General features: G+C 43.2%; 1 protein-coding gene across 3 annotated transcripts in view; it reads left to right on the top strand.

Moving 5' to 3' along the window:
* The first annotated feature begins 1,842 nt into the window (after positions 1 to 1,842).
* LOC144493053 (sestrin-1-like) overlaps positions 1,843 to 12,691 on the top strand; it is a 62,174-nt gene continuing 51,325 nt past the window's right edge. Inside the window, exons 1-2 of one of the 3 annotated variants that reach the window (XM_078211896.1) lie at positions 2,006 to 2,108; positions 3,890 to 3,980. Coding sequence is in view for 2 of the 3 variants with exons in the window: in XM_078211894.1 (XP_078068020.1) it covers positions 2,016 to 2,108 (93 nt within the window). In the remaining variant the exon portion in view is untranslated. Of the gene's footprint in view, positions 2,109 to 3,889; positions 3,981 to 12,691 lie in introns of all 3 variants that reach the window. The other 2 variants (XM_078211894.1, XM_078211895.1) reach the window with 2 other exon arrangements.

The raw sequence follows: 12,691 nt of genomic DNA on the forward strand, positions 1-12,691 counted from the left end.
ATACAAAAGGCTGAGTTACGTACCAACCGGTTCAATAACAGCTTCTTCCCTGCTGCCATCAGACCTTTGAATGGACTTACCTTGCATTAAGTTGATCTTTCTCTACACCCTAGCTATGACTGTAACACTACATTCTGCACTCTCTCGTTTCCTTCTCTATGAACGGTATACTTTGTATAGCGTGCAAGAAACAATACTTTTCACTGTATGCTAATACATGTGACAATAATAAGTTAAATCAAATCAAAATCATTTAGCTTCGCTGCCATTTCTAATCCTTATTATAAATTCTCCTGACTCTGCCTTTAATGGACCCACATTTGGCTTAACCAAATGTTTTGCTTTTCATGTACCTATAGAAGCTTTTACAGTCAATTTTTATGATTGTTTTGCTAGTTTAATCATAGCCTATTCTCCCTTTATCAGTTCCTTGGTCTTCCTTTGCTGCATTCGAACATCCTCTCAATCCTCAGGTTTACTACTATTTCTGTCAACTTTATAGGTATTTTATTTTAACCTGCATAACCCTTAACTTCCTTTGATAGCCACAGTTGAGTTATCGTGGTGTTCCTCCACAACATTTGCCCCTCCTTAACCAATGCCTGAACCAAGTGTGATATTTGTGGTCATCACATTAGTATGTATGGGATATGTACTCAAATTATATCAGTAACTATTTCATCAGCCCTGGGGTCTTGTATATCAGTACAAGTCGTTCTCTCACACATGCACTTTCCAGCTGCTGGGGGGATCCTTACCGCAACGCCAATGCTTTGTTGCATCATATGGTCATGTCAGCAAAGAAAAAGTCAGCTTTGCAAACTATATTTTGGAGTGGGAGGGGGCTTTTTTCAGAGAAAAGTGGCTGGGTCAAGTCTTAAGGAAAGAAATCCACTTTATATGATAAGCCCACCCCCCATGCACTTTTTATGATAAGCAAACTTTCCCCAATGCATTTTCTATAAAGTTTATTCATTAGTCACACGTAAGGCTTACATTAACACTGCAATGAAGTTACTGTGAAATTACTGTGAAATATGATAAATACCCCTCCCTCCCCTCATACACTGTATATAAGCAGTCCCCCAATGTCACCCCAAATGCATTGTATATGAGAAGCAATAGCCATCCCCCCCATGCACTGTATATGACAAGCAACTGCCCCCCCAATGGACTTTATATGAGAATCACCCCCCCCCCACATGCACTGTACAGGAGAAGCCCTCCCCCCCCATGCACTGTACAGGAGAAGCCCCCCCCCCCCCCCCCCCCCATGCACTGTATATGACAAGCAACTGCCCCCCCAATGGACTTTATATGAGAATCACCCCCCCCCCCCATGCACTGTATAGGAGAAGCCCCCCCCCCCCCCACATGCACTGTACAGGAGAAGCCCCCCCCCCCCATGCACTGTACAGGAGAAGCCCCCCCCCCCCCCCCCCCCCCATGCACTGTACAGGAGAAGCAACAGCTCCCCCCCCCATCTGTTTGCAACCTCATCAGAAGCGGAGAGCCAGTCTGATGAAAACCCTGTCGCTGATTGGGTCAGCAGCTGGCTGCCCTCTGATTGGGCAGACGCGCCGCCTTCCTCTTGGATACAGAGAGGCGATTGGCCGGTGGTGACGCGTGCGGGGTGGGGGGGGGGGAGGAAACGGGCGCGGGAGCGGCTCCTGATTGGCCGGCGGTCCTCCCCGGGGCCCCGCCCCCGCGGAGCGGTGATTGGCCGGCGGTCCCCCCGGGGCCCCGCCTCCGCGGAGCGGTGATTGGCCGGGGGGGGTTGGTTGCTGAGTGACAGGCCGGGCCGGGCCTGGCAGGGGGGGGTGGTTTGTGTCCTGACTTGTCGGCGGAGAGGGTGAGGAGGGAGAGGGAGAGGGGACAGGCTTTGCGGGACAAAGCCCCGGCTCCACCGACACTAACCGGAGGAGAAGAAGAAGGAAGAGGGAGGAGGGAGAGAGAGAGAGAGAGAGGGGGGAAAAATCAACGGCCAAAAAAAAAACAAGCTCCATGCAAAGAAAATGATCATCAGCATCAGTGAGGAGAACGAGAGGAACCCAGAGAACATGGCAGCGGGGGAATATTTAAACCGCTGTCAGAGGATCTCCAGACAGGTAACCCTGCAAAAAAAAACAATATAGAGAGGGGACAAAAGGAGTAGCAGAGAGAGAGAGAAAAACAACAGCAGCAAAGCTCCCTGTGCATTTAAATCACCTCATCATCCCCTTCAGACTGGGGTTAGTGACAGCCTGCCCTCCTCACACCCCCATCTGATTCATCATCACCTTGTTTTTTTATTATTACTTCCCCCCTTTGCAAATCTTTCATTCGAATTTGAATGAAACTTGAGGTTTTTTTTTGCTGTGCCCCCACTTACATTTGCCTTCAGCTTTCTCCCTCTCTCCTTTTCTCTTTTATCCCCCTTTTCTTGCTCCTTTACCTCAAGTTTGAACATTTTGTCTTCACCCTCACCCAGTCTTCACCCTCACCCAATCTTCCTTCTTGCTTACCATCGATTATCTCTCCCTTTTCCCCCCTCCCTTTATCCCAAGTTTAAACGTTTTGTTCCCCTCCTCACACCAGTCTCTTCCTTCTTGCCTCCCATCTCGCTTTCTCTTCCCTTTTCCCCTTTATTGCTCCTTTATCCCCCCCATGCAATCCTCCTTGTTTCCTACCTTCCTCTTATCCTCTTCCACTTACCCCCCCCCCCCCCCCCACAATCTATTTTTATATCTCTACCTTTTGTTGCTTTTTGTGGATTTCCAGTCACAATGAAAAAAAAAGGGGGGTGCATTTTCCTATCCAATCCCCCTTTTCCCCATTGAATCACCAAATGCAGGGTTTGATGCAGGAGATTGGTAAACTTTTTCTTTTTGCCCAAATAAATGATTTTGTTACCAGGGGTATTGTAAACCCCAAGTCGGCATTAATTGTGTGTAAATTTGCAGAAAAATTTTCTTCGATTGCATTTCACATTACGTGGGGCCAATTACAGTCTTAATTGCAAAATGTAAAAATAGTCGGGGTCTAAAATTACAGCACTGCAAATTCCACCGCATCGAAGTGTTAACTACTGCTCCGAGATAGCAAACATATCTATCTATGTGTTGCTTATTTTAAATGTCCCTATTCCCCTATTTAGTTCAGGGGTCTGATCCCAGTTTGTGATGCAATGATCCTTTTGTGAATGTGTAATCTGTTTGCATCATCTTTCTGAGGGTGGATTTTGGGGGGAGGGGGGGGGCTTTTTTTTATTCCTTTTTTTACTTTACATTTTTTTGTGTGTCTTTGCTTGTAAGGAAAGCATTTGGCCAACATCGATGCCAATCAAAGTTGTTTTTCTCTTTCAGTCTTGCCCGCAGTGTGTGCTCTGCCAGGGCAGGGGGCGCTCTGGTCGAGATTTACTTGTTTACATCATTGCTGGATTTGCTCCAGACCCCTTTGTGATTTCATTTAAAAGCTGCAGATCTCCCCCCCCCCCTTCCAACCTGCCAAATTCTGCAGCTCACCCACCAACAAAATACTTGTGCATTCAGATTGACCTGCAAGGGCAGACAAATAGATTTATTGTCGCAGTACAATTGCATTTTATTATTTTTTTTGCAGCAACAACAACAACAAAAGAAGGGGGGGGGGGGGGGAAATCCTGAAATTTGAAATTTAGGTTGTGGAGAGGTGACGTGAGAGAGAGACAAAGCCTTTATTTTTTTTTATTTGTTGTGTTTTAAGTTTCTGTGATCAAATCAGGTTTTGGGGGGGGGGACACAAGCACTAGCTTAACTTGTTAGCCTCTGTGGTGTTTTATCAAGAATACTTGGCATTTTGCAGTTGCTTATCCTGCTTCTTGTTCATTTTCTCATCCTTTGTGTGCTCATCCTGATTTCTTGCTCCCCAGTTTCTCTTGCAAGCTTGTCACAGATGGAATCCGGGGTTTAAGAAATATATTGGACTGTTTTCTCATCGAACTGCTGCACCCCCGACATTTGGTATTGAATCTGTTGTTTTTTTTCAGTTACTGCTTCTGCGGATTAATTAAAGACCCGGTGCAGAGAATTGTTAGAAAGTGGGGCTGAAACAAAGCTCTGGAGAAGTGCTGCCTGTTTACTAGCTCCTGCCGATTGAGATCACCGCCAGTCCTGTTTTTGGACTGGACAGTCCAGTTTATAACTGACTGATCTGATTTCTAATAGGAAAACAGGACTGCATAAAAATCTGTTTCTTATAAACCTTACTTATGTGTCTTGGGACTTGGAGCATTAATTATTAAAGGCATTAAAGTTTTTCAGTGAACTTCCAAGACAGTAAACATCTAATCACCCCACTATCTTGACCAGTTCTGGGCTGCACGGGTTGTCATAGTCATATCAGTCCTTCAGGATTCTAGGTTTTGATCCCTTTAAATGATAGAAGCATCAGGGGGAAAACTAAACTCGGTAAGGATATTTGGGTGATGGTTTCAGACCTGGAACCCATTGCAGGAAGCCTGAGGTTTGAACAACCCTGATTTTGTTTGAAGGTCAGCTGGTGTGATGGAAAAAAGGAGGCAGACTGTGGATTTAATATAATCATGAATGGAAATAGCTTATGCACTCCTTGGCTGTAAATAGAATTGCACCACTATTGTTCATCCCTGAGACGACCATTGCATTCCCCTCCCTTTTCTATGTTTTCCCATCAACCTCCAGTAGTAAGCATCTTTTAGGAAAAAAATTCAATGCCCAGTTTTCTCCTGAAGGTGCTGACTCATGCTGCTCTGTATTTTTATGGGCTCCAGAACTGTCGGGTACCTCAGGCAAATGAGTATTCTTTGTGTGAGCATTGACATAACTACTGACCAGGCTTCTTAAGCTGTGGATGGCATCGTAACCAACCCCAATCTAGTCCTCGTCCAGCATTCACATATATAAACCTTCTAGCAGGGTCACAGAGTGCTCGTCAGGAGCACAAAACCTGGTTGATTTTCACTGTGGCTAGCTTAAGGGCACTCAAACCAGTTGTAGCACCCTTATGGCCACCCCAGTTACACCATCAAACTCAGCACAAAAAGAGAATCAAATCTTGGAGCAAACGGATCTGTGGCTCAACTCTGCATTTATCTACTGAGCTATTGGGCTGAGCCTTTGGCACCGACATCATCATGGTTATGGTCCTGATCTGTGAGATTCGTATCATCCCACACTTTTACAAGTGGGAAGCGGCACGGTAGCACAGTGGTTAGCACTGCTGCATCACAAAGTCAGGGACCCAGGTTCAATTCCCGGCTCGGGTCACTGTCTGTGCGGAGTTTGCACATTCTCCCCGTGTCTGCGTGGGTTTCCTCCGGGTACTCCGGTTTCCTCCCACAGTCCGAAAGACATGCTGGTTAGGTGATTTGGCCATGCTAAAATTCTCCCTTAGTGTGCCCGAACAGGTGCTGGAGTGTGGCGACTAGAGGATTTTCGTAGTAACTTCATTGCAGTGTTAATGTAAACCTACTTGTGACACTAATAAATAAAACTAAAAAACTGAACTATTTTGTGCTGATCAAGGCTATGTTTATTCTCAAGATAATTCTTAAATCTGATATTTTAATTACACATTCATTCATTATAGAATGAAAATATGGAATATATGTAGCTTTTCTAAATATTGAGAGTGGGCTCTGCTTGCCTTCCAGTGTTTAGCCTGCCGTGGCAGTTAGTACGTACTGATTAACATGGTTAACACCAAAACATTAGTCTGGGACAAACGCATTTATTAACAACAGTTACCGTTTCTGATCAAGGCAAAACATTAGAAACGAACAATGTGAGGCTAGATGCTGGAATGAGAGATTTGGAGCATTGGAGAAACCAGGGTCGGAAGGCTGAATGGCTTATTCTTCTTCATGACATACCTTGCTCTTTTAATGTAAGATGTGCATTAGACATGATCGAAACAGCTTAAAGACTGACCCACCAACATGAGCAATTGGTCCCCACCAGAGGCAAACGTGGGAAGCCGCCATGGAAAAGCAAATGTGCAAACCATGTTTATGGGAGAGAAGCTTTGTATCTTTAACAATTAAGTGGAATAAAAAGGAAACCGTGCCTTCTTAAAAACAATTCACCCAGTCAAAGTAGGTCAAATCAAGTGAGGAGCTTTAAAGAGGAAAAAAGATGGCCATCTCCATAACCTGGCCCATATTAAAGGTTTTTGGAAAATGGTGGACGTACTTCACCAGTTTGTGAGGGGAGTGTTGAGAGGAACAGATTACTGGTGGAAACAAAACTGACACAGTTTTCAACATGATGGGTAAGGAAGACAACCCGCCCAATACATCTTCCAATTCTGGTAAGTTTTCTCAACAAATTATTATTCCATGTAGTTCACTGTCCAAAACTTCAAACCACATATAGCCTAGGTTACTTTGACATGGAAAGCAGCAGGACAGGATGTAAATGTGTTTTTGATGATTGACAACATTTGTCTCCATTTCACAAAATTTGGTCATCAAAAATAGTTTGATATTTTGCATAGCCCTTTTTTATTTTCAAATATAACCCTCAAATCACACACAGTCAAAATCATATATTCATAAGTCATACGTTCATATCTACACAGATCATCCAAATTCTCGAAGTCATCCACACCTAAAACTTCATAAGAAAATACTATCATCAGGCAAAAGGACAAATTGAAAGAGAGGATGGACACTACTGCCATTTTAAACTACTCAACATCCAAGGAGCCAGGAAAAGACAATTTTGTGACATTAAGCTTAGTTGCAGGACCCTTATCCGGCTACCTTACCAAAGGATGGGGCCTTCTCTTGGGCACCTTGAACACGTGAAGGGACACATCAGCCATGGGGGTCAGGAGTTCTTCAATTCAATTTCAGCCACCCACCCACAGCTTGAGGCAGGCGAGGAGCATCCCAAAGCCTTGGAGCAATGTGCATATTGTATCACTTTATGCAAATTGGCAAGGGACAGAATTGGCTTTGGTTGGTATCTTGACAGCATTTGTCTTCATCAGGTACCTTACTGAGTCCAGCTCCGGAACGCCATTATTCAGAGCCATTGAAGTCCTCTGGTGGTCAGCATGTCTGAATTTTTGGGAAACTTTCGAGTTCGACTTTGGGTAATGCGCAATTCCATGTAGACAGTCCTGGTAGTGATGTCTCCACTCCCAGTATTGGACATCAAGTATTTTACAACAATGATCACCTTAATGTAGTTGACCACCAACTTTTTGATGTTATTTATGTAAAATATCCATTATAATTTATTTGTTTTTTTACTGTAGTCATTAAATAAACCATAATTACTGTCACTGATAGGTTTCTGCCTACTTGATCATAAAACTAAACTAAAACAAACTGGAAATTCACTGTTGTGATGAATGGCACAAAACATAAAATAAATATTCTAGGGTATTTAGTTGTCAAACCTGTTAGAAAAGATTATTGTTAATACCTTTTCCAGTTCCCACAAAGGCATCATTGATAAATCCATCACTAGGGTAGCTATCAGCGACACAGATCAGGAAAATTCCAGAACTGGTTCCTGGTTTGTGCTGATATTAAGAAAATAGAATCCCATAGAACCACAAAATCCCTATAGTGAAGAAGGAGGCCATTCAGCCCATTCGGCCTGCACTAACTCGCCGAAAGAACATCTTGCCGAGACCCTGGCTAATCCACCTAACCTACACACCTTTGGACACAAAGACGCAATTTAGCATGGCTGATCCCCCTAACCTACACATCTTTGGGCTGTGGGAGCACCCGGAGGAAACCCACGCAGACGTGGAGAGAACATGCAAACTTCACACAGACAGACAACCAAGGCTGGAATCGAATCTGGGTCCCTAATGCTGTGAAGCAGCAGTGCTAGCCATCACACCGCCCCTTCACACCTCAGTATTGTTGAGGAAAACATTTTCAATTCAATTTTTCCTGCTGAAAACTGTGAATGCAACATTCTCCAATAATCCATCAGCCTCCCGATGTTGTGTCTAATTTCGAGTGTGAAGAATGGCTAGTTTTGTGGCACCCTAGAAGGCTGTCAGCTCCAGAAAGCGTTAGCACCTCCAGGAGAGAGGGAGGCGGAGCAGATGTCAGGGAAGGAATCATTCTCCATCAAGGAAGTGTTTGTAATGTTATATATCAAAAAAGAAAACTGTACAAGATAGTTGCTGAAAAGAGAGAGATGTTGCTGAAGCTATTCATCTTGCATTCATAAAGACAAGTATAAGGATGTAAAATTTCAAACAACCACAATTTATACTACAAGAGAAGAGAAGGTGCTGATTGGTTGGCAAATCGACTCTGGTTAAGGCTTTGCCCTGGAGAAGGTAATGGGGAACTATAGCCTCCCCATGTTTTCAGGTAGTTCAGAAAAGGCACAAAGAAAACACAACATCTGCTGTTAGATGTGATTATGTTATTGGGCAGCATGTACTGAATAATCCTGAGTGTGTTAATAACCACACTAACAACTAATCGAGCACAATACACATTCATATGGTGGGATCCTTCTCTGCAAACAATAGGAATATGTTCCAGCCTTGCACCTTTTTTTGAATTACTCAAAAGCTTGGAGAGCTTGTCGTTCCCCAATGCTTTCTCCATGGCAATGCCTCAACCAATCAGAGTCGACTTATCAACCAATAATGTACTCTTCTCTCCTGTGGCGTAAACTTTTGTGATTGTGTCAGATTTTGCACTCTTGTGTTTGTCCTGATGAGTACAAGATGAAAAGCTTTGGCAACATCTCTTTTCAGCAGAGAACAAGATAATTGCTTGGATGATCATTACCATGTCCTTTTGTTGGTGGTTGATTCTGAGAAAAGCCTCTTGGCTCCTCGATGCCACTGTTAAATGCAAGTCAACTGGGAACTGTGCTTCAGCTGATACTGAGCCTGCACCTGGATGCACGGAATGGCCATTCTGGTAGTATCAACTGATTGATTGGATTGGCCATTGCAAGTGGATAAGGAAACCTAATTGGCTTGACATTTGGGTGTTACTGCAAAGTATTTATCTGATTCCCACTCCCCCTCTCCTACCCTACTCACATTCTCTGTTTGAAAAAGAAATCCGTGATCCTGTGTCTTGGTTTTGGCTTCTGGGATGTTCTGACAAATGTGTCCTTTGTTGCGGTTCATCATTTCTTTGAAGTGTATGGAAGCTAGATTACTGGCACACTTAGTTTTTATGACTGGCTTTATACAACGCACTTTCCATTTATATCATGCATTGTAAAGTCCCTTTGTGCAAATTTTACAAGCATTATTGAAGCCTTTACATACAACCTCCAGATATATTCTACAATTGCATCGTAGTTTGTCAGTGAATCCAAATCGTTCTGTAAGGTCCAGCCATCTTATAGATAGTACAGCATGTCTGGGCTATACTAACGTAGGTCTAACAATGAGGGAAATCTAGATGCTGCCTGACCAGCTGACCAGTGCTTTTCTCTTTTTGTTCCTCTTCAGATTTGCCATTAAGTGCACAGAAAAAGATTGCAGAGAATGGCAGTTTGCCTTATCTCCAGTAAAATCTGCTGCTTAATCACTAACCTCGCCACTATTCAGGAATCCGTTATAACTGCTTAATTCAGCGCATGCTGTAAATACACCAAAATAGTTATACTAAGTCTGAAACAGATAGATCCACTGTTAGGATTTTGAAATGGCCCAATTAACCCTTGTTCTCAATGCTCAGGAATCTATTATTGGAGATAATTTGGTGCAGTAACAGTTTTCCCCCTCCTGGATTACTTTAGTATGCTTTGTAAGCGGTGACTATTTTTGCTAGCCCTGAAATTCCTTGCGATGGAGCGTTTGGATAAGCTCTTGCCTTGGGTCTACTGAGAGACTCTCGATTATAAAGAACAGGCATTTCACCACCAGCTTGTCTAACAGCTAGGGTTGGGCAATGAATGCAGCCATGCCAGCCTCATTCATACCCCAAGGGTAAATATCAAAGAAGGCCCCAGTTTTTCCCTGGCGGAGTTTATGTGATGAGTGAGAAGGCATATTGTTTGCATACGACAGCTGCATACAAGCACAACCTTTGACTGTATTTCTGGTTCTCATCTGGCCTATGCTGCTGGAAAGTCCCCAGCGTCTTTCTGCAGGGCATGAAGTTGCCCAGGCCCCATAACTTTGGCAAACAAATACCAAAGCTAAATACTGCAGAGGCTGGAAATCGGAAATAAAAACAAGTACTTGGCAGGTAAAGCAGCATCTGTGGAGTGAATGGCCATCAGCCTGAAGCATTCATCAGAAGCCCTTAATCTTGGCTAGCTGGCTTTTTAAAAAATAAAATATTCTTCAGGAATCCAACCTGCTTGAACCAAGTGCCCATCTTTGCCAGAAGCTTTCCTAGTGCACTTACCTCTGCCCCGTACAAGACAATCACTGGCCTGGGCAGTACTGACTATGTCATGAGCTCCATTACATCCAATGAGTGAAGAAGCCGCCTCAAGGGCATATGTAGGTGGGCTGGTTCCTGAGGACAGTTAGGATTTTTACAACATTCCATCAGTTTCCATAGCATTTCATATCTATTTATTAAATTTAATTTCACAATTTATCACGTTAAGATTTGAACACATCTCTAGATTGCAAGTGCAGTTTCATAAGCTTGCAGGTGTAGCAGGCAGTAAAGAAGGCAAATGGTACGTTGGCCTTCATAGCAAGAGGATTCAAGAACAGGAGTAGGAATGTCTTGCTTCAACTATACAGGGTCTTGGTGAGACCACACTTGGAATATTATGTGCAGTTTTGGCCTCCTTTTCTGAGGGAGGATGTTTTTGCTGTAGTGGGAGTACAGCGAAGATTTACCAAAGGAGAAAATGCTGGAAAGTCTCAGCAGGCCTGGCAGCATCTGTAAGGAGAGAAAAGAGCTGATGTTTCGAGTCCAGGTGACTCTTTGTCAAAACTGGTATGCTTTAAATAAGGTTAAAAAGCTTAAAAAATGTTTACCAGATTGATCCCTGGGATGGCGGGACTGACGTTTGAGGATGATATTTGCTGGTGTTTAGAAGAACTAGGGGGATCTCATAGAAACCTGGAAAATTCGAACAGGACTAGGCAAGCTAGTTGCAGGAAGGATGTTCCCAATGGTGGGGCGGTGTCCAGAATTAGGGGCCACAGTCTGAGGATAAACGATTTAGAACTGAGATGAGGAGAAATTTCTTCACCCAGAGAATGGTTAGCTTGTGGAAATTCATTACCACAGAAAACAGATGAGGTCAAAATGTTGTGTGAGTTCAACAAGGAATTAGGTATAGCTCTTGCGGCTAAATGGATCAAAGGATATGGGGGAATCTGGGAACAGGCTATTGAGTTGGATGATCAGCCATGATCATAATGAGCAGGCTCAAAGGGCTGAATGGCCTACTTCTGCTTCTATTTTCTATGTTTCTATAACCATTATGCTCTTGTTATACTCTTGATAGCTAGTTGGTGAAGGAAGAAATCAGAGCCCATCTCTACTTGATCAAGATTTATTCACTGAGTGGATAGACTCTCACCATTTGTCAGTGTCTCTTTATATGTGCTCAACAAATCATCCAATCATTGGCCTCTATCCATATATATATGTAACCTCAGTTGATACAGTTAACAACTGATTACTGAGCGACCTAATGATGTGATCTTTGTGTGTTCGCATTGTATTTGTAAAGACTTAATAGAAGTTGTATGAAACTAAAGCTGAAATAATTAACTAATGTGATCCAGTTAATTGTCCACTGTTTTGTAATGCATTATGATGCTCACTTTGGCCACAGTTTCTTAGATTTACAGCTCATAAGTGTGCAATAACATCTTCTTGCACACAACTGCGTTCCTTTAGCTATTTGCACTTCTCTCTCGGAACAAGATTGCTGTAAGTTGGCTTCGATGGTTTGCCGTTGGCTACTTGATTCTTGAAATATGTTGCCATTGGGATAATCTGTTACAGCTTCATGGCTGTCCAGTATTTCTGTCTCGATATGTTAGACATTTTGAGGAGCGTGTTAACAAAAGGTATCTTTCACTGGATGGCAGACACCTGACATCTTGTATTGTGCCTTCATAAAAATATGCTGTGAAATCATCGATGTTGTCCTCAAACTCTGGTTTGCCTTGTATCCGTCAAAGAAATATCCTGGAGCCATGATAACCTGTTCATTTCATGGAGAGATTAATCAAGTTTGCTACATTGGACAATATGAAACAGTTTGCTGGAAATGTCAAGTGTCAGTTTCACAGAATGATGTAACTTTGTTTGATGTGTGTTAACGGGTAGGAATTAATCCCTAGTTTGTAAGAGTTGTGGGTGCAGTTAATGCATTTATTTTAATGGATGCACATCGAATTGTTGGTCTGTGTTATGACTCTTGCATATTCAAGTTTTTGAATATAATACTAGAAAGGTTGCTCTGCCTGGTTCCTCATGTTATTCACGCAACAGTTCTGGTGGCTTTCTGACGCAGATAGCATCTAAGGTTGGATTTCTTTCTTTGTTGGGGGATGGGGTTTGATTTTGCTAATTAAGGGGTTGACAAAATGAGCAGGTGATTTGTCCCCTGGACTGAGAGGATGATGGTGATGCAGAAAGAAATGGGTGAGAGACCCCCCCCCTCCTCACTTTCCTTCACTGCCTCAACCCATATCCTTGGATCAGGTGTTGTTAAATATGCAGAGTCAGCTTCCCACAGCATTTTTGTCGTGGTGAGAGTTT

The sequence above is a fragment of the Mustelus asterias genome, chromosome 4 (genome assembly GCF_964213995.1).
Source record: "Mustelus asterias chromosome 4, sMusAst1.hap1.1, whole genome shotgun sequence".
In the NCBI taxonomy this organism is placed as follows: domain Eukaryota; kingdom Metazoa; phylum Chordata; class Chondrichthyes; order Carcharhiniformes; family Triakidae; genus Mustelus; species Mustelus asterias.